This window comes from Mytilus trossulus, chromosome 12 (assembly GCF_036588685.1).
Source record: "Mytilus trossulus isolate FHL-02 chromosome 12, PNRI_Mtr1.1.1.hap1, whole genome shotgun sequence".
Classification (NCBI taxonomy): domain Eukaryota; kingdom Metazoa; phylum Mollusca; class Bivalvia; order Mytilida; family Mytilidae; genus Mytilus; species Mytilus trossulus.
In genome coordinates this window covers 27106014-27129872 of record NC_086384.1, presented here as the reverse complement: position 1 = coordinate 27129872, position 23859 = coordinate 27106014, and the positions used below count along the sequence as shown (strand labels likewise).

Sequence of the window (23859 nt, the reverse complement as noted above, 5' to 3'; positions counted from 1 at the left end):
TTTATTTTGGTCGGGTTGTTGTCTCTTTGACACATTCCCCATTTCCATTCTCAATTTTATAGTAGTTGGAAATTGATTTATTGGCATAATTTACACTGTATAAAAAGAAGGAGATGTAGGATAACAATTAATCACCACAGACCAACAAATAAAGATGCAAGCAACTAGTATCATATTTTGCAGGGGAAAAAAACATTTAGTTTTGAAACTTCATAGAAGAAATATGAATAATTAGTAAAACTCACATGGCGGTGCTTCAGATGGCATAAAATGTGTTGGTTTGACGATATCTTCGTCATTAACACCTGGTATCCATGTTCCTCTGGGGACCGGTCTTGTGGACTGATTTTTCTGTAAAATTTTATTGGCTTTCCGGGATCTATAAGGTGCTTTTCCATATGGAATCGGTACATGTGAAGCTTTATTCAAATCTTGAACAGCACTGTCACTAGAAGTTCGTTTCAAGTCAACAACTTTTCGTAACTGCAAGTATAAAGATTAATAAAACAAATCTATTGATCAGAATTAGTTATAAAAAATACATTTACATATGACGAAATAGCTTTGTATTCACAAATATTTTCATAGATTTTATTGGATTAGGCCCCTAATGGTGATTTGCTGAAATACAACAAAATGTCGGTCTAGAATTAGTCCCGTATACATTATACAACAATGTCACTAACAATGCAGAAAAAGGGACTTGCAGAGTTGCTTAATTTAATGTTTACCCAAAAGGGAACCAAAAGCTGATGTTAGTTCTTAATTTCGTCTTGTGAATCTTAAACAGATGTATTTCTCATTTTTCTAACTGTTGGGAAATTAAATCTGAAATTTAAAAGCGCATAAATATTTGACTGAAACACTAGAGTTATATATAAGAAATATTTAAGTCTTACATGTATATAATTATGTATACATATATCACTGATTCAGTGGCAATGGTAAATAGACACTGACAAGTCTTGGATAACATTTTATAGTTTTGAATGTTTGTTTATCAGTTGACTAAAATCAGGTGGAGGTCAGTGTGTTCTTATTTTCAATAGAGGGGCACTCAATCTATATCAATTTGTGCATGAAGCAAATTGATAGTTGCTAGATACTGAATGATTATACCACAAGAAAGTTTTAACCTGTGCATATATACTTAAAATACGATTAAAAATATCATGTCTTTTTCAGGAATTCTTATCCAACCATGTATTTAGTATGGCATTTAGCTCTTTGTCTAAGTGAATTATAAAAGTACTTTGCTTTGAACTCAGTTCATTGTTATGCAATTCATTCTTTGTGAAATAAAGATTTGACAGACAACTCTCATGTACAAGGATTTGTCAAAGAAATATCACCTCTATGTACAATGTAAGTAATAGGGAGATAAAAGCATTCTATTTCGACTTGATCCAAACATTTATACAAATGTATGTCCATTGACCAAATTTTAAAAACAGACAAAATTTACCCGACAATGATACTCCCGCTACTAGCAATATGATGCTAGGTTGTTTTAATACATCTGTTCTGCCTACTGATGACTCAGTCCTGAGTGTAAATGGTCCTTCAATTTAATGTTTAAAATTTTTTTATCATGAAGGTCTATCTAATCGATTTCTAAAAATACATTTCATTGTACATGTTCAACTTTTTTCATTCATTTGTTTATTTCTGAATTTGTGTGAATTAACATTGTTACAGTAAATGTTAATTACTTCACTTTCATACCACAACAAATACGGTATTGGTATATTTGTATCCATATAACAAAACAAAAAAACGAAAAGAAAATAATTTAGCATAACCTTTTGAATACTAATACTTTGTAGATATCTAGACATATTAAGACTAATTAAGTAGCTGTTGATAATATCCACTTGACATGCTTGAAATTCTATCAGATTACTTTTGGAGCAGCTATGAGTCATAAAAGCATGCTCACATAGGTTCCTTTGTTGAAATCATTATCATTCTGGTCAAAAATGTTCTTTGCTTCGTCCGGATTTGGAAGAGATATTATCAAAGAATTGATAAAAATCCGCACAAAGGTTTACTTCCTAGATCATCTAGCCCCAAGCATCATGTCAGGCATTGTCATTACTAAAAACCAATAAATGTATTCTAATCTGAGGAAAATTTTACAATTATTTTTTACTAATGATACTGATGATCCACCACAAAATAATATAAATAGAACCGTACAAATAGTAAGCAAATAAAAATTTAAAAAAAGATGTGGTATGATTGCCAATGAGACAATTCTCCACAAGAGACCAAAATGACACAGAAATTAACAACTACAGGTCACAGACACTCATCAACAATGAGCAAAGCCAATAAATACCCCATTATCAGCTATAAAAGGCCCCGAAATGACAATGTAAAACAATTCAAACGAGAAAACTAACGGCTTTATGTATGTACAAAAAATAAACGAAAAGTGAATATGTAACACACAAACAAACGACAACCATTGAATTACAGGCTTCTTTTATCATGTTACTAGTATCAAATCTATATACTATCATCTCCCATTTAGAAAAAAAAAACACATGAAAAAATGAACCTTCAATATGTTGCTATCCTATCTACAAAATGAATCCAAAATCAAAGATGTGGAACATATACTATCATAATCATTTGGTTACTAAAGTAATTACTGTCTCTTCCGTGTCCGTCTTGAACATAAAAACGAAATATTAAATAAACAATACTCCTAATGCTCAGGTTGGTTGTCATCGTACAACACAGTTAATAACACCATATAGGAAAACATAGAACTCCCTTTTGTCATAAGACACTGTCAAACATCCAAACATACTATCCACATTCATCTGTGTCCACACTTGTATATAAGAATTATATTTGCGTACATGCAGATTTACTCTTTGTTCGATGTTTTTGTTTTTGCAAAAGACGATTAAACAACAAAGACATATATAGCATGCACTTTTCTTAGACAAAACATTCTGTTGTAAACAATGTAGTTCTGAAAAGGTATCCCTAAATTTCTTTTGGAGATAGACCATGATTTTTTCAACCGTGCATTATACTTAACTCTATACTACTGGATTAGATCAATGTTGCTCATAGACTGAGTTCAAACGATGCAACCAATTAAAGCACAGTACATTGATGTTCATTTTGACAACAATAATTTTACAAAAAACAGCACTAAAAATCCTTCTTAACTAGAGGAGATATAGAACCTTTCTTGGTATTTTTCTCAGAACTAACTAAATGAATACGTTATCATTTTCCACGGGTGTGTGCAGTCGGAAACCAGGTCGATATAGAACAAAAGAAACGAAGCTCTTTGTTAGAGAAGGCGATAAAGATTTAATGTATTATTTACTATAGTGACAAACATTTTAAAAGTTAATATAAACAAACAAAATTACATTTTTTTTCTCAATTACGAGGTGTTTTATGTTAAAACACCATTTGCATAAGTTTTCAATTCATCTAGTACATAGTTAGGCAGAACAATTAGATAGAAAGTCGACGACATGGGTATCTATCAAGTTGGATGAAGAAAATGCATAACCTCCGATTCTTTTGAAAAAATTACCACGGACGGAAAAAGTATTAATCAATTAGTTCAGTAATTTTCGTGTCTGCCCTTCCATTATGTGACGCAAGAAAAAAAATCCCCAAAACGAGCAACAATTGTATCGAAATGAGAAAATCGAGTGCACCTTTTTATGTCAGGGTGTGTTTGAGTTGAATATTTTGTCTCGATATTGTATAAAGTAAGAATATTTCATGCATCGTCTCGCTTCAGATTCTATCATTTTTATATATTAAAGCTATAGGTTGATTTTATAACACAAAGAAATAAAAAACAGTACTAAAAGTTTGTGAAGTAAAATACCTATCTAATGTGTCACAAAAAGAGAAAAGGTGTGTTCGAATAGCTATATTTTTAATTTTTAATGAAAGTACTTGACGACAGTCTTTCAAGTTGGATGATGAAAATGCATATCTTCGAAAAAATGTATTTTTTTGTGTGTGATAACTAGGGTTTATAGTCTTCATACACTAAAAAAATCTAGTCCACGAAATATTTGATTAGATTTTTTTCAAATATTTATGAATTTTCGAAAACTCCACCTGACAACCGATCAGACAATAGTTTTAAGTTGAATCAATGCAGACAAGATCATTAACTGATGCTCATTAGCTAGTTGATACATTTGTCTTTTTAAATACAATTGACATATAAGGATCGTAATGGTGCAATGTGGATAAATTTATCGGTTTCCAAGAGCAAAATTGGTAGTGCGTTATCCCTACAATGGCTACCATTTCTACGATTGTGATAATGAACTGGCGTAATGGGGAGATAATTTTGACGAAGTAGAATCCTGACTGTGTGTAGAAAGAACAAGTGTAATTTTGACCAAACAAAAAAAATCGTAGGGAATAGAAATCTTTAGTATCGTTGTAAGGGAGATACACCATCGCAATAAGACATCAAAAGCATTGCTATCTACATTTTTATCAAAAGTGAACTTATAACACAATAAGGTTCATATAACGATTTATAGATAACTTTTAAAACAGCTGAAATATCCCGAAATCGTTTAAAAAAACTGTTTTATCCATAGCAGAAACACTAGGAAACAAAATTGTGATGAGAGAGGCACGATTATTTCTCATTGAAATGCCAGTTTCTTCACGCATACTTTTTGTAGAAAGTCCTAAACATTTGATTATTGACTTACTCTGTTAAAACATGCTTTTGGAGACTCCATATTATTTTCAGTCCAAGCGTCCATAATATGTTTACAATCACTTCTACATAACTGGTATCTGTAAAAAAAAAATGTTTAAAGGGAGTTAATTCTTAAAAAATCAGCTCAACGTTTCTTTGCAATTACTTTGTCTCGGAGACAAATTGAAATCGAGACCCCCCCTCAATCAGCGAATAGTTGCAAGTTAAAGTATTTCTAGTTCTCAGGCCTTCGACAGCAGGACTTCTAAAACATGTTCGTATTCAGGGTAACTGTATGTTCAACCTAATTGTCCATATATATCATAGATAACAAAAACTCATTTGCATTTCGAATTAGAAATTTTTGTAATGAATGAGCTGCGTCGGATAGGAAATAGAACTTGCGCAAGTACGCGTATATATACATGTACATGTTTACGAATTGGTTTGATTTTAGATCATTCAAATACAGAATAAGATATTAGTTTTCGTCTGCATTGTCTGGTTCGTAAATCAACTCAAATGAGTAGGTCCGGTAAGGGCCGATTTTGGCCTCAATTTTCATGTTCATCTGACGATATATTTTAGACACTTTTTAAACACTTAAGTGTCTATTTCATTTGATTTAATTAGTTTTTGTGAAAAAATTTAACTGATTAAGTCATTAAAAACGCTCCGATTCAAGCTTAAATATGAAAAATCTATCAAATTTGCCAAAAATCGTCACTTTTTAGATGGTTATGGTCAAAAATGAAAGTGGCCGCATCCGTGTTCATCCTCAACCTTTATATATATTAAGTATTGTCGTCAAATACAACTTGCATTTCAATATTGTGAATGAACACGAATGCGGCCACTTTCATTTAAGACAGAAACCGTCTAAAATTTAACTAAAACTCTAATTTTGTGAAGATTTCAGTAATTTAGCATGATTTTATGATGCTAGTACCCGATATATGTGCATTGTATTGTCAAAAACATCCCATATGTATGTAGCAGAATCATACTACTTTCCAATAAATAGCTTCATGATTACATTATCACAATTTTGTTAAACTGCTATATTTTGGGGCCAAAAAGGGGTCTTACTGAACCTACTCCTTTCAAACAATTAGTTTTCTCGTTTGAATTGTTTTACATTTGTCATTTCAGGGCATTTTATAATTGACGATGCGGTATGAGGTTTGCTCATTGTTGAAGGCCGCACGATAACATACAGTTGATAATTTCCGTGTCATTTGGTCTCTTGTGGAGAGTTGTCTCGTTGGCAGTCATCTTTTTAAAAACATATACAGACGTTGAATTGAGATTTTTACTCTCGAAATCAGTTAGCAGATAAATTGATATTCATTTGCATAAAGTCGAGTTCTTTACGACGCAGCACAGTCCTGTATAATAAAGTGAACATTCGTAAACTTCTTTATTGACAATTTTTATATAAGATACAATATATACTTGTGAATCTACTCCGATCTAGTTTATTGTAAGATGAATCATTCCAATCTCCAAAACTACGACTCAAATAATATGACGATTAAAAACTGCATATGGAGTTCATTTTGAGGTCATGTCTGTACTGCTTATTCATATACATAAGATGCACTTAATTGACTACCGTACTTTTTATCTCTTATATAAATATTAGTTTTTGAAATATTTTCTCTTTTTATGAATAATGTAAACAACATTTTGAATTTTTAAATGTTTTATTTAATGTCCAATTAAAATTTTATAATTGAATACCTTTACATTTATTTCTTCACAAATCTGAATAAACTACAATAAGATATTTTCATAAGGAGTTCATGTTTACATTTAGAATTAGTTTAATCTAAAATCTTTAAAAAATTAAATTCTTACTAATTAATCAGGTGCTTTTAAGTTAAGAAATTCAAGTGTTAAATTGCGTCCGAATTAATTAGTTTTTATTTATCTATTGTTAAATTCTTGTGATCGTGAAAAGCCTTCATAGATTAAATCGATCGATTGTCAAAAAGGCGTCCAGTGACAAGTATTTCATTCAAAATTAGAGTTTGTATGTTTAATACTATATATATATTTTTTTTCTAATGATAGGTTGAGTCCAAATTTAATTTTTATCACGATTGTCAAAATAATGGTGATCAAGAAAAGCTTTCAAAATTAAATTCGATCGATGGTATTAAAATAAGCGTCTACTGACAAATATCGCATGCACTTTTCATACAACACTATATATATAAATTCGAGTGTTAAGTCGCCTCCAAAATAAGTTTTTATGACGAATGTCTCTTAATATATGTGATCGTGCAAAGCCTGGGACAGTGGTGTAACAGCAAAACATAAGAACAAACTACAAAAACAGTAGAAAAAGAATTACACCGTTTATCAAAAGTGTCTTAAGATCGGTCCTAAGAAGTTCGTTGGACGGAAACTAGGATAAAGTAAATGCAACTAATACAGGCCATATTTGTTTTAAAAATAACCATTCTAGAACCATTCTAGATATATCCTAAAGTTAATATTATCATAATACCATCTTTAGACACCTAAATTGGTATCCTAAAGTTAGAGCAATTCATAAGTTGTAACAGGCTTGATAAACCCACTTAGGACTAATCCCAAGACTGCTTCGATAAACACGCACAGATCAATACAATGTAGAAAAAAAATCAAACATAAACAAACGAAGATCGTCCTCATGCAAAAATGTATCTCTGAAAGGCCTCATTATTTAATTCAGAGCCTACCAGTCGTCCCCCTACTTCTTGATTGAAACAGAGTACACATGTATGTGATTGTACCTTGCAGATGGTTGCTGTGGTATAAGTTATGACCAGAACACACTCAACACACTCAATACACTTAATCTATGTACTAGTAGTATGCCAACTTTAATTTATACTTAATACCATGAACGTATTATCTAGAATTGTATAAAATAACTACAAAAGTTTAACACAATTACTCTCAGACTTTTAAATGCATACATATTTTTCGAATGACAATTTTTCAAATCTTTGTTTCTATAAAAGGGAGGGTTATCTACAGATTTCAATGATATTCTTACGCAGTGCAGAAATATGAATGTTAAACCACATAGATATATATATAATGCATGGCTATTATATCAATAGTTCAACGAATGACCTATTATATAATAGTCTCCAAGACTATTCACTTTAAATTATATAGATGAAATAGAAGTTATATTTAAGTGTTTGTGTACAATATGTTCCAAGTGTTAGTAGCCTCTCAGATAAAGCTAAAAAAGCATATTTTGCATTGAAGTCAAAACTACCATATAGTGAAAATTTGTCTGTTAAGACTTGGCTCCAGCTTTTTAATTCAATGATAACTCCTATTTTAACTTATGGATCAGAAGTATGGATATCAGAATTCAAACCAAATTTTGAAGCATTAGACAAAAGTAAATTAGAAAAAACACAAAACTCCATATTTAAAAACATACTTGGGGTTCATGGAAAGTCCTCCAATCTAGCAGTGCGGTGTGAATTGGGCACTTTACCCATTAGCATTAAATGTTATCAACTTATGTTTAAATATTATGAGCGTCTCAGTGATATTGGTGAACGGTCTGGTGGTCCGCATGAAATTCTCAAAGTGGACAAAACTCTCACAAATAAAGAAAATTCATGGTCTTATAAACTATCTGAATTAATGAAATATATTGGAATATCCTTTAACAAGCATTGTAATATTAATTTCAAACAGAAACTAGAAGATTTCTACAAAAATAAAATTATTTTTGAACTTTCCAAGATAAAAGATGGAAACTGTGGTAAACTTTTATTTTTTAGTAAAATTTATACTAAATTTAAACAACAAGAATATTTAAATTTTAATATTCCTAAATACCTTAGAAAAAAACTCACTAAATTAAGAATAAGTGCACACTCATTAGCAATAGAAACTGGGAGGTATGCAAGACCAAAAATACCATCTAATGAGAGATTTTGTAAATTTTGCACAGAAAAAATTGAAAATGAGATTCATTTCTTGATTGAATGTCCGCAATATAAAAACATTAGATCTAAATATAAAATAAATGATATTAATTCAAATAATTTGGATGAAAATTTTACCAAAATGTTAAATCCTATGTCTGAAAAGGAATTAAAATCTATTTGTATGTATATTGAAGAAGCTCTTGATTTGAGAGACCACCATACCGTTTCATCAGGTAATAATCTTTTACAGTAGTTTGTGCATATACATATATATAAATATCTTGTATTGTGTGTTTTAAGTAAAACACTGAAATATAAGTCTATGGTATCAATATCAGTCTATAATGTATGTGTATAGACAGTAGAAAAGAAAAGGGTGCTGGCAACAACAAAAAGACCTTTCAAGTACATAGTATAAGAACTAACCTAACCTAACTAAAAAAATGGATGTAAGAAAAATGAAATATCACAAAATAGTCATGCAATCGAAACTTTTATGTTGGAAATTTAAGTCTAAATTTTATTATTATAGAGATTTTTCAACATATTTCATTGTTTTCACGTTTTCAAATTTCAAATATCTTTTTGTTTCTATTTTCGCACTTGTATTCTGTAGCATCACATCTTTAAAGAATACCTTTGAAACATGTAAGATGTGTAAAATTAATGCAATTGGCAGCTGTTCGTGAATTGTTAACGCCTAAACTTTTCGAATTTTGAAATGGCGTTGAGTTTGTAAAATATTTAAATATTATAATCCAAGAATAACATTTTTTAGTTTCAAATTTTTAGTATGTGAAATTTAGATTTATCAGGTGTATTACTGTCAAAGTTTTGAAAAGGCAGTAGGAAAATTGATTTTTTTAAAATTTTAAAGTTTAAAGCAAAGTCTGTCGATACCTGTAACTTGGCACTGCACTAGGTCATGTTTTTCTCTGGCTGTTTATCACGTCTTTATACTAAATCCATTGGATGTTGGATGTGTACGGATTGATAGCTTAGTCTTAGATGTCTTTATTAGTTGTTAGTGGCTTTGAACTAGCTGTCAGATAACTGCGAGTACTCTCAGAACTGTTCATTGTGTCTTTTTGTGTCGGAATGTATACGTACCCGGCCACGTCCACTTGTATTTTTGTCCATCTGATGAGTTAAGCCTTTTTCAACTGATTTTTAAAGTTCGTTCTTATGTTGTTCTGTTATACCACTGTCCCAGGTTAGGGGTAGGGTGGGGATCCCGCTAACATGTTTAACCCGCCACATTATTTATGTATGTGCCTGTCCCAAGTCAGGAGCCTGTAATTCAGTGGTTGTCGTTTGTTTATGTGTTAAATATTTGTTTTTCGTTCATTTTTTTACATAAATAAGGCCGTTAGTTTTCTCGTTTGAATTGTTTTACATTGTCTTATATAGCCTTTTATAGCTGAATATGCGGTGTTGCTCATTGTTGAAGGCCGTGCGGAGCCCTATAGTTGTTAATGTCTGTGTCATTTTGGTCTTTTGTGGATAGTTGTCTCGTTGGCAATCATACCACATCTTCTTTTTTATATAGAGGCAACATTTATGATTATTTTTCTTACAAAATATAGAAATAAAAAAAACAACAGAACTATTTAGAAATTCTGTCCGACATTTGTAATTGATAATTTATCATTACTGCACCGGAAATTTTAAAATATTCGATAGCCAAAAAATATTATAAAAGTGCCTCCTCTGCAGCTATAAATACCCAGTAAAACATTTGAATTAATTTTCCTTTTCATACCATTATTATGTATGCAACTAAAGGGATGCATTTACTATTGAAAATAAAATTAGGGTCTATACCTTGCGTTATGAATATGTTTCCTTGGTGAGCAATTTTTATCCCCATCTTTCTCCATGTTTAAAAGTAACATTATGTCAAAATCTTTACTTCTATAAGCTCCACAATCGAAATGTATTTGACCATTTAATTACAACTGCCCCGTCACGTAAATCAATCATAAATGAAAAGTATCGCTGATTAAAAACTGATTACAGGTAAGAACGTCTCAATACACATCACGGTGGTATTTAATTTTTAATTTCTGTATCCATTGTTGATTTACGATATTCATTTCAAACTCTCGGACTGAAATTTAAAATAATATAAGAGAAAAGTATTCCTCATCAATAAATTCAAAATTATATCAGATTACCAAATTAAATTTGTTATTATGATGTTAATGCTGTATTTCGTTATATATATGCTATAAAGGTAGAAAATACGTGCTAGTAATTAAGCCTAATTGAAGGTTAATTTCATTTGTAAAGCAGTACATAGAACGACGTTTGTGTATTCTCTTAATTCACGAAGTGTTGCCCAATAATTACTTGAACGTTGTTAGATTAGATTTGGTATGTTATTGTGACGAACTTACTTAAAAAAATTAAATTGTTTTAATTTGATTTTTTTTAAGGTTAATTGTTATTGGAGATATTAATTCTTTCATATGTGAAACTGAAATGAATGAAAAATAGTTGTTTAAGCACTGCAGTATATTGAGAAATAATTTTAAAGGAAATATAAGTTAACATGCATAATCAGTCGTACAATGTAATGCAACATGCTCAAGAATAAATAAGAAGTCCCACGCATAAACTTTGAAAGAAACACAAAGATAAAAATACATGGACGTAATTTTTGATAATGGAAATAATTTTTATTATTATCATGTTTACAAGTTAGACTTAATTTTCTACAAATTCAAATATCAAGGTTTATATAAATAATTTTTCAGTAATGAAAGAGGTACGTAGCATCACCTAATTAGAAAAATCCCGACTCAAACTAGACAACACCCAAATCAAACAAAAAGGCGGTAGTATAAATTAAATCTCTGAAGTTAAGGAATCTAGTTGGAGTACTATTTTTCGATTGACATGTAGAAAAGTCCGTTCACTCAGGGGTAGCTTTATGCATGCGTGCCCAGTACTTTAATTGCTGTTATTTATCTCAGAGAATCAACAGCGAGACCTTCAACACATGAAATCTCTTACATCTTGCAATAAGTTCACCGATGATTCTCATGTAGACGAAACGCGCGTCTGGCGATCTAAATTATAATCCTGGTACCTTTGATAGCACTTTACACCACTGGGTCGATGCCACTGCTGGTGGACGTTTCGTCTCCGATGGTTTTACCAGCCCAGTAGTCAACACTTCGGTGTTGACATGAATATTAATAATGTTGTCATTTAAAAAAAATAAAAAATTCCTGTTTAAATTTTTCGAAAAACTAAGAATTTTCTTAACCCAGGCATAGATTTCCCTAAGCCGTATTTGGCACAACTTTTTGGAATTTTGAATCCTCAATGCTTTTCAACTTTGTACTTGTTTGGCTTTATAAATATTTTGATATGAGCGTCACTGATGAGTCTTATGTAGACGAAACGCGCCTCTGACGTACTAATAATCCTGGTACCTTTGATAACTATATTCAAGATGGTCGCTAGTGCCTGTTTCAGTGGGGTGGGCAGCACTAAAGTGTTTTAAAAGCGCTGAAATGTATTAATGCAACACCTACAAGGATCAGTACATTTTCATAATTATCTTCTGATCATATTTTCTTTATTCTTCCTAAACCTTTAGACACTCTGTTATGACGCCGTATGTTGTGGACTGCTTGTTCTTCTACTCTTAGCCTTGATGTTCATGATATTTTCATTCCGTTCATATCTACAGTCTTATGAAGACGAAACGCGCGTCTGGCGTTTAAATTATAATCCTGGGCCGTGTCAACGAAGCTGTCCTATGACCAGGACATGTCTTTGGCTGGTCTTAGGACACGTCTTAGTCCTGAGGACCCTCTTAGTTAGGACTGTCCTAAGACAGCTTTGTTTTACATCCTCAGACATGTCTCAGACACATCCTAAGACAGCTTTGTTTTACATCCTCAGACATGTCTCAGACACATCCTAAGACCATCTTAAATAATGTATTAAGACATATCTTATGACATTTCCTAGGATACTTTCATTGACAGGGCCCCCGGTACCTTTGATAACTACACAGCTACTTTTGCATAGGTACTATTTCTGTACCCAAAATCTATAGTACTGGAAATCCACTTTTAATATTCAGTACTATTTTGTTACTTTAAAAGTATTGTAATATTTAGGTACCAGGGGCCGTGTCAATGAAAGTATCCTAGGATATATCCTAAGATATACATTATTTAGGATGGTCTTAGGACATGTCTGAGACATGTCTTAGGATGTAAAACGAAGCTGTCTTAGGACGGTCCTAACTACGATGGTCTTGGGACCATCCTAACGCGTTTATTTAATTGAGCTTTCTATGTCATAGATTTAAACCTTAGTCACAAAACTTTGTTAAATGCGATATTCGTGCTGCAATTTTAGTACATAAACTAGTTTTGTACTTAGGTACACTCGATTTCATTATAGTAAGTAAGGAAGTAAGTAAGTAATTTTTATTGGTTTGAAATCCAAAAATACAGGATTGATACCAAGATTACACATTACATGTATCGAATCAGGATAAGGCAGCAACCATTTGATTTTCTGGGGGGGGGGGGGGGGGGGGGGCAAGTCGAAAACAATTTTTGTCTTTCAATTTTAGCATTACATATAGTGGCAGCTGAGGGTGAAACAAACATTTTTTTTTTCTCATTATCAAAAACAAATTATTTTTATCCAAAAACTGGAAACTAACTTTTTTTCCAAAAAAACACATAGCCGCCCCCTCCCCCCAGAAAATCAAATGGTTGCTGCCTAAGTTAGAAAAAAAAAAGTCAACTTTTTCCCATATTATAAATTAATATAGCACCGTTTTGGTAAGTCGAAAAAAAGGTTGCTTTTAATGATAGTATGTTTTAGGCTTCAAAATAAACAGCACGAAATAATTTAATTAAATACAATTGAATCTTTAGCAAATATTAAAATTATTTTGATTTATGAATTCAATTCTAATAACAGTTTGATAGTTTGATATTGTATTAGCATTTTTAGCATTGAGTTTGTGTTATATTTGCTGTTTTTATTGCGTTTTAGGACATTGTAACCTTTAGGACTATCCTCATCTTCGCTAGCCAAGGGTTACGATACACTCCCGCTCTCTATTTTCGTTTCCGGCTTTTACAAGTGTGTAAAATCTAAACACTACCGTGTTTTTACCTCCAAATTGAAGAGTTCAAGTGCTACCATTGGTCAGGAATAATGTATTCCGAATTGGCGTGACTTAAATCTTCCGACAGATGGCGCAACATTGTTTTCACAAATGTTGGCTAAATCCGCCAAGGGTCAAGAGAGCGGGAGTGGATCGTAACCCTTGGCTAGCGAAGATGGACTATCCTAAGACACCTATTTGTATATCCTAACTTTAGGACCAAATTTAGGACATGTCTTATTTTAGGAGACTTTCGTTAACCTGAATTAGGACTAAGACGTGTCCTAGAACCATCCAAAGACATGTCCTAGTCCTAGGACAGCTTCATTGACACGGCCCCTGTATTTTACAGTACTTGATTTGTACTTAAAATTTAAGTACCACAAATTTTTGGTTACACTGTTACATTTTAAGCATTTTGGAAATTTGTCTATTTCAAATCTCTTTCAGTTATGATGTTCAAAAAATGAAATATTGTGATCATTATTGATCACTATTGGTATTATATCTGTACCAAAAAAATGTTGTACAAATCAAGTACTGTAAATTACAGGATCTTGAATATTACAATATATCTAAAGTAATGAAATAGCAATAAAAATTTAAAGTAAATTTCCAGTACTACACATTTTCAGTACAGACATAGTACCTATGCAAAAGTAGCAACTTGTATTTGCACAACTGGGTCGATGACACTGCTGGTGTACATTTCGTCCCCGAGTGTATCAGCAGCTCAGTAGTCAGCACTTCGGTGTTGACATGAATATCAATTATATGGTAATTTTTGAAAATTTCCTGTTTACAAAACCTTGAATTTCTCGATTTTTTTCTATCCCAAGAAGAGATTACCTTAGCCGAATTTTGCCAAACTATTTTGAATTTTGGGTCCTCAATGCCCTTCAACTTTGTACGTTTGGCTTTATAACTTTTTAGATCTGAGAGTCACTGATGAGTTTCATGAAGCCGTGACGAAACGCGCGTCTGGCGTTTTGAATTTCAATCCTTTGATACCTATATTCAACCTTCAACCCCCAAAAACACAAACCCCTTAAAAACATATAAACAACATCAAGCAAGCACTCAAAATAAATAAATACTTTCATAAATTGTGGCTTGGGTGAAGAGTTGTCTTATTGGCACCAATACCACACCTTCTCATATCTTAATACCGTTGGTAGTTCAATTAAACATAATTTGCACTCATCTACATGCTTATTCTAATTGAAGTTATATAAGTGTCCGCTGTTAATATAATGTGAATAGTTGTGCACATAACAACCACACGAACACATAATTAAACAAGTGTGTTTACACCAACGCCTGTGTCATCCATGACAATTAAATCCCTTTATATATGACTTCATACTTAAAGACATTAACATTTATATTCAGGACTTTAAAGAATATATATGCAAATCAATTTTGACATTTGGAACATAACTGTTTGATTTTAAACAAAATCAGTTATTTAATTTAAAATTGATATTCATTGACAGAAGACGAATTTCACCGATGTAATGGAGCTGTCATCACAATTTTGTAATATTTTTATAATACATTGTTCTATTTATTTTTCTCTTTGGCCGGTCTTTTATGAGTATTAAATATATTATATATGACTTCATATACAAAGACATCAACACTTTAGTGGTACTACTTTAGTATACACATTAAGTTTTAATTTTGAAATTCGGAACACTACTGTTTGATTTAAAAAACAAATTCAATTATTGAATGAGGAGCTTAAAGTGGGGTATCGGAAGCTCGCGAACAAAATTTGCCATTTCACGATGAACGAACAATTGAAAATTTCTTGCACGTTGGTCTTTTTTACTGATTTCACGAAATACGGTGAATAACGAGCATATTTCAGGTGTAATACCACCATTGATTTTCCCCTATTAGTCTATGTTAAATTTGCACTTTTCAAAAAATTGTGCAGAATTTATCTTTGTTTCAAATAAAGAAATACTTGGCATGAGTAAAGTTTTATCCTGTCCAGTTCTATAGAAAAAGTTTCACATTACATTTCATTGCATATAAGAAAATAACCATCATTTGAAGTTAACCAATCAAATTTCTCCCCTTATTCTATCTGTGTACAAGGTTTAGTCACCATGTAACCTCAAGATTACAAAATTTTCTATAGAAATCACAAATAAAAAAAGGTGTTTTGAAATACCCAAGACGTATGTTTGTGACACAGAAATAGTTTTACTGCAATAAAATGTAGGATTAATTACCTACAACGGTCAAATTCAAGGGAATATTTTTTTATACCTACTTTCGTATGCAACCGGATGTGACGTACCATGATTTGGTGGTATTACACCTTCATGGCTGCACGTGAAATAAAAATGGCAAAATACGTTGCACGAAAATAACTTTACCACCCTCTTGAAAAATGATTGATGTTCAAATCAATTTCATCGATGAAATGGTCCTGTCAACCCAATTATGTAATATTTTGAAAATAGTTTGTTCTATTTGTTTTCCCTTTAACTGGGCTTTTATGAGAATGTCTTACTTCGTTTTGTTGTACGTTTAAATATTTAAATCAAATTAAATTAGATTTAATAGTTAAACCTTCTCAACTACGTTTGTAAATTTAATGTATATGTAAAATTGCATATTATCATTATTAAACAAAAAAAAATCCATGGCTTATGCATAACACTGTTGTTTATTTTTTTTATCTATGTTTTGGATTTATATATGAAGGTTTGGATGGGGTTAAATGATTAAAGAATAATGCCCTTAAAAAATGAAGATTAGAGAAATGTGTGGTATAATTTTTTTAAGATTAGAGAAAAAAGGGGTGAAAATGTTTACAGAATAACATACCCCCCCCCCCCCCCCCCAATCCAGACCCTCATATATTATATGTTATTCAGGTCTCAGACAGGGTATATACTGTGACATTCCCGGCTTAGAGTTTATATCCCCTGAGCCGAAGGCGAAGGGGATATAACACTTAAGCCGGGAATGTCACAGTATATACCCTGTCTGAGACCTGAATAACACATATATTACGGATTACCCCTGCCTTAATGTTATTTTCCAGTGCAAGTATTTGTTGACAAGACATATATATTGAAAACCCCAATCTGATATGTTCGGCATACGTGAAGGATTTTCTAATTTGCTGTGAACATAATTTTATCGTGTATGTAATTATTTAAATTAACACTTTAACATTAAATTTAAGTATTAAGGTGGTACCTAACACTTTCACTAAAATTAATTTGGCTCGTTTAATTTTCATAAAATTTTGTCAAAGTATTTACTTTGATTCTTTAACAAAAATATTAAAAGAATCAAAAAATTTGAACCAACCGTTCTGTCAAAAAAATTACACTGGTATATATCTGATAATAAAATCTCTAAATCCTTCATATTGGAAAGAGGTGTTAAGCAAGGGGATAGTTTAAGCCCTACTATTTTTAATTGTTTTATTAATGATATACATCAGATTTTTGACAATACTTGTAAACCTTTAGTCCTTCAAAAATCTGAATTGTCCAGCTTAAGTTTTGCAGACGATTTGGTAATAATGTCAAGTTCACATATAGGACTGCAGAATGCAATAAATAAACTAGAGAAGTACTGCTATGATTGGCAATTAACAGTTAATACTAAAAAAACTAAAGTTATTACGTTTCAGAATAAATTTTCTCCCACCCCTGTGGTATGCTATAAAAACATCCAATTAAATGAAACTAAAGAATACAATTTTTTAGGAAACATTATTAACTATAAGGGTAATTTTAAAAATGCTATCCAAGAACTATCAAAAAAGGGATTGAAGGTCCTATTTGCTTTAAAAAGTAGATTTTCTAACTTTCAATCCATCCCTGTTAATTTATCATGCAAACTTTTTGATGTCTTAATAAGACCTGTTTTATTATATAATAGTGAGGTATGGTTTATGGAAGATTATTTATCCATGTTTAAATCTTTGAAACGTTCAGAACAACATGGTTCTGTTTGTGATACTTTGTCGTTAGAAGATAAATTTTGCTATGAAATGATTCATAATAAATACTGTAAATCTGTCCTAGGACTTAGGAAAACTGCATGTAATATTTCAGCCAAAACAGAACTGGGCAGATTTTCTATGGCTTCATTTATTAAACCACAAGTTATGCTATATTTCTGTAGATTTCATACCCATGATATTAATCCTCTGTTAAAAGAAGCCTATGAATTAAATAAGTCCCTGCATAATGATGGTTTTCATAGTTGGTATACATTTGCTCTAAATATTTTTAAAGAGACTGGATTAAATGCTAAAGATTTTGAAACTTGTGATAAACCATACAATAAAATTAAATATTCCTTAAAGATGAAGTTTAAACAGGTATCACATGAATTTTATACAAAAAAAGTCTTGAATAAACTTTCTTCTATAACAGACAGTTCGAAATTATTTCTATATGGTCAAATAAAAACTGAGATAAAAATTGAAAATTATTTACTAAAAGAATCAAATTTTAAAACCAGACAATTAATTTCTAAATTAAGGGTTAGTGACCATAACCTAGAAGTTGAAATGGGAAGATATAAAAATGTACCCAGAGATCAAAGGTTATGTAAACTTTGTAATAAAATTGATGATGAATACCATTTTTTACTATACTGCAAACTAAACTCAACTTTAAGAGATTGCTTATTTTTAAAGATTTATAATTTAAATCCTGATTTTACAAATTATCAACCACTTTTAAAGCTAAAACAACTTTTAAATCCTAAATCTGAGCTTTTGACAGAAATTGGTGACTTTATAAAGCAATCATTAGAATTGCGAAAATGAGGTCCATGTCCATCAAAGGCTACATTAATTACCATTTATAACTATGTTTTTTTTATGTTTATATTTGTAATTCTTCACTGTCTGTATTAAACACTAGTAACCCGAATTTAACTTGATCGGACAAAAAAGTGTTAACGCTATTTAAATGAGATTGATCGTTATTTGATAAAGATTGACAAAAATTAAAAATTATATTTAATTCATTTCAATTCATATCAATTCATTTTAACGCCAGTCAAATAGATTTCTCTGCAGTCGATCAATTGAAATCAAGTTAGTGGTTAGTTGCGTCAAACTAATAGGCCACGCCCCTGTTAAGCTATTTCAAACATGCATTAATTTGTTTTAAACATGGATGAGACCCGGGCTTTTTACAGGTAAATCACTCAAGCAAAACGACCTCAATGTATCTATCGTTTGGGCAGAATCAATTTGCGCCAATTGCAGTTTTTTGTTTCAAACTTTAAATGCGAATAATACACGTGACATGTTCATATATAAGGAATTAAAATAAAAACATTAAAATATTATATATGCACACGCTGTTTAAAAATGCAAAACTTGTGAATCTATTGAAAATAAAATAGTGAGATATATAACATGATTGTGATTTGCTCAAATGCACTAGATCTTTATCGCATATATACATGCGTTTCAAAAATTGCCAAGTTCTATGAAAACTCGTGGCATGTAAGTTACGTGTGGTCCTTTGCAACTTTTTACAAAACTTTACGTATTCCTGTATATTAACCGTTTTTCTTTTTTCTGTTTTTAATACTATAAAATTATTTATTCCGTAAGAAAATATACAGCTCATAGGATCAAATACATACACAAATTATACAGTTTCCTATATTGTACTCGTATGTAAATGTCGACACGGAAAACTACACAGAAATTATTTATTGTGTACATAATTTAAATCGATGTATTTCATATTTTCGATATTGACTATAAAAAGTGCTTGAGAGCAGTATGAGTAAAATACAGAATTAACTCTACCTTTTTTATATTTCTTTATTTTAGAGGTAAGCTGCAGGCCAAGTTTCACTTATTCTGTCGCAAATCATTTACTTCAATAACCAATCAATTGTATTCTGAAAGAAGTTGATTTGTTCTATGTAATATATTTCTCACTGAACGTTATGTTTGCAATCGATGATCAAATACAAATCTACAGTATTTATATGACTGAGACTTAATAATTTTTTTTTTTATTATTATTCTACATATATTTGAAGGATCGAAATAATCAGTTCTACAAATGGATGTTATTTAAAGACTTGAAATTTTACAATTATCAAGTGCACCCATAACATTTTTATCGACGCACCAAACTTTTCCCTTTCATCGTGCATAGCTCATTTTCCGATTCACTTAAGGTTTCTAACGATCTTCTTACTTGTTCATTGCATTCTAAAATTAAAATCCTACACAAATTGCAAAAACTTTTATTCTCCGGCTAGACTGCGTAAAAGATAGATATTGCTTTGTTTGTGTATACACAATGTTTTGAAGGCCGATTTCCAGTTTGGCTAAAAAAGAATAAATTTGCGCCACAAGTTAATAACGCGAATTCTTTTTTTTTTATCACTTTATCATAAAAACTGCAACATTCATTTGCGCCATTAAAACACTCATTTAATTGTGCAAATATTATAGACTTGTTTTCAAATGTTTCTTCTTAGCGCACTGAGGAGGTCCTTTTTGGTATTTACATGTAGGTTCAGAATTCGCAAACTGAAAGGGCCTCCTCAGTGCACTTAGACTGACAAAAAAAAGTGCACATTGGACATGATGGAAAGATAGAATTGACACAAAAAACATGGCATACGGAAGGAGAAGTACATAATTTCGAATTTTAGTAATTATAAAGTTATTTAACAGTTGAAGTAAGTATTATAATGTTACATGTACGTGTAAATATGTTAATAGTTTGGGCAATAGTTTCGAGGTAAATATGACACAAATAATAAAATTGAGAATGGAAATGGGGAATGTGTCAAGTTCCATTTATTGGCGCAATAAATATTATAAAACAGAAGAGATGAGCGCTATTCAAACGTTTACAATATGACAAATTACACCTAACCGTTTTCACAAATCAGTATTTTTTTCGCCCGGGGATATACACCTGTCAGTAATCTACCTTCAGTAACTTTACATTACCCAGCCGTGTCATTTCCGTATAGTGTAAATGTAGATATCACGTGTTATACATGTACATGTATATACACCAGAAATACCCATTCAAGTGATTTTAATTTTAGAAGAACTCCATATCGGGTACATAAACATAATATTACAATAATATGAAAAAAAAATTGTTATTTTAGTAAATGCACCTAAGTATGTATTTGTAAACTTATGTTAATTCGTTATTTCATGTATCTTTTTTTTTGCTTCAATTACTTTTTTGTAACTTATTGACTTATTCGTAAATTGAAAAAACGCACAATTCTAATGCAAATAGTTTGTAACGATAATTTTCATTGGACGTTGATAAATATTTTGAGGGGTTAGATTCCACGTTCTACCAGTCCGTAACTAAGAAAGCCACCATTTTGAATTCTGGGTTATGTAATTTCTCAAAAAATAAACAAGATATTCACATTTTGACCCTCAAAATCTTCTTTTATTCTATATTGAAACCTTTCTGAAGCGTCGCTAGGTAAACTCAATTTGCGACAGTAAAATATACGATTTACGAAGGCCAAGCTTAAAATACAATACAGTTATCTCCTAAATCTGAAATGAATCGTATGCATGGCATTGAACATGTTGAATGATTTCTCTAACTCAAAACTAGTTATACATGTACATGTAGATGCCTCTGAAATCATATTTTTCTCGTTGGGTTGCTTGTCCATTAATTGACGTTTACGCTATATTCTTATGTTCGGTATTTGTGAAAACCGCTCATCTATCAATTTTACAAGAAATATAATACTTGTAAGTCATGAACATTGAAGTTTAACTTGCTATCATTTTTTCGTATACGCACAAACATAAAATAAAATGAAACACCTTAAAGCGGTTTAAATTATGCAGTGCATTTTGAAAATAGAGTTTTGAAAAACCGGTTATTTTTGTTTCATACTTTTTCTATCCCTTTTCTTAAAAATTAGGACATGTGTCACTGGTTAATATAGAATAAAATTAACGGTACCAATTTTCTTGCACCAGATGCGCATATCGAAAATACATGTCATTTCAGTGATTAGAATTTGAGCTGTTTTATAAGTATATATGATGGTGCCTCGTTTTTAAGGGATTGGAATTCTTTAAAATAAATTTATCTATTCATCCATAATTTTTTTTGTTAAAATACACTATAAGTTCACTTTTTTTTAAATGACAACTTGTAATTACCGGAAGATTTGCAGATATTGACCCCCGTGCGTTTGGATTAGCATTAAAATGTTCCTGTATTTTTATTAGAAATACTTTATAACACAATCTTGGACTTTTACACGTATATATATGCATCTATAAGTCCAAGCATGTGCATACAATAATGCATGTATATATACGCAAGAGTTTCTCGCTACATTGAAGACCCGTAATATAGGCCGTCCCCTTTTGTCTGCTCTATAGTCGGGTTTTTGTCTCTTTTACACATTCCCCATTTTCATTCTCAATTTTGTAATATACGACGGTATATATATAACACCACATATAGGCCGCCTTGGTGCACTAAGCTCAAGAAACTGCACTAAGCCCATGATTGGATGGTGCTATTAATATAAAAAAGATACAAACGGACGCTGTTTTTCATGAAGATAATGTATCCGATTTTTTTAGTCATTAGAAATTGTAGTTTGATTTTTTCTGTCATCAAAGGTATTGTCCGACGACACGTGCCAGTAATTAACCAGGTAATAAAATCACTGATCCATGCAGAAATAAAGAAACATAACAAATACACGGCTTCCACCTTTTTGTTTGCCGTGTTATATAATTGTTTGTTTTTGTAGGATTTAAAACAAAACTTTGTATTTCTTTCTATTTTGTGTGTATTTTTTATAGGTTAATTATTTTGACTTTATGAAATTTTTTTTGGGGTTTTTAGTCAAACTTCATTGTAATTCGAAGTTGATGATTTTTGTAAAACGATTGTTTTTGGTTGTGTTTGTTTCGTTGTATTTGTAAAATTGTATGAAAGATTGGTTTGTCCTATAATAGAATATGGAGCAGGTAACATTGGGGTCAAAAAAACATATTCCTGTATTAACTCTATACATAATAGGGCTTGTAGATTTTTTTCTTGGAGTACGAAAATAGGCACCAAATGCTGCAGTTACTAGAGACTTAGGAATACCACCTTTTTTATATAAACAGTGGAAAAGTATTATTCGTTTGTGGTGTAGATTTAATAACACGAGCTCAAATCGGTTAAATGCGAAAGTTCACAAGTGGGCTGATAGTGTGAGTATTAAGCATAAGTGTGTTAGAAACTGGATTTTCTTAGAAAAAAAACCTTCTAGCTAAATTCAAGTCATTTATCGTGTCCTGAAAATATGGACACTAACTTTGTAATTTTTTCATGTCAAAATTGTTCCTGTAACAAATACCATGTACATGTACATATATGAGGCTATGAAAGTAAATAAATGGAGTTTACAGAAATAAATATGATAATGGGATAAGCACTTTAAATTACAGAATAAAGAGATGAAAATATAAAGAATAGATTAAATGATTCATGGTTGCTTAACGACCAGTTACAAATATTATACTCTACCCCTCCATGTTTTTTGTCCATCTGATGAGTTAAGCCTATTTAAACTCATTCTTATAGTTCGTTTTTATGTTGTACATGTACTTTTATACCACGGACCGAGACTAGGGGGAGGATAGGGAGCCCGCTAACAATTTTAACCCCGCCACATTATTTATGTATGTGCCTGTTCCAAGTCATGAGCCTGCAATTCAGTAGTTGTCGTTTGTTTATGTGTTACATATTTATTTTTCGTTCATTTTTTTGTTATATAAATAAGGCGGTTAGTTTTCTTGTTTGAATTGTTTTACATTGTCATATCGGGGCCTTTTATAGCTGACCATGCGGATTTGGCATTGCTCATTGTTGAAGGCCGTACGGTGACCTATATTTGTTAATGTCTCTGTCATTTTGGTCTCTTGTGGACTGTTGTCTAATTGGAAATCATACCACATCTTCTTTTTCATATTCCTGTGCTTTTAAAATGCCCATTATAGACATATCATGATACAT

General features: G+C 31.2%; 1 protein-coding gene across 2 annotated transcripts in view; it reads right to left on the bottom strand.

The window, feature by feature from the left end:
* The window catches only part of LOC134693044 (uncharacterized), a 44752-nt gene that overhangs the window by 12842 nt on the left and 8051 nt on the right, over positions 1-23859 (bottom strand). Inside the window, exons 2-4 of one of the 2 annotated variants that reach the window (XM_063553745.1) lie at positions 10489-10774; positions 4725-4812; positions 246-483 (exon numbers count right to left, since the gene is read on the bottom strand). In XM_063553745.1, coding sequence (XP_063409815.1) covers positions 246-483; positions 4725-4812; positions 10489-10559 — 397 coding nt within the window. In that variant the 5' untranslated portion in view covers positions 10560-10774. The remainder of the gene's footprint in view (positions 1-245; positions 484-4724; positions 4813-10488; positions 10775-23859) is intronic. The other variant, XM_063553746.1, reaches the window with a different exon arrangement.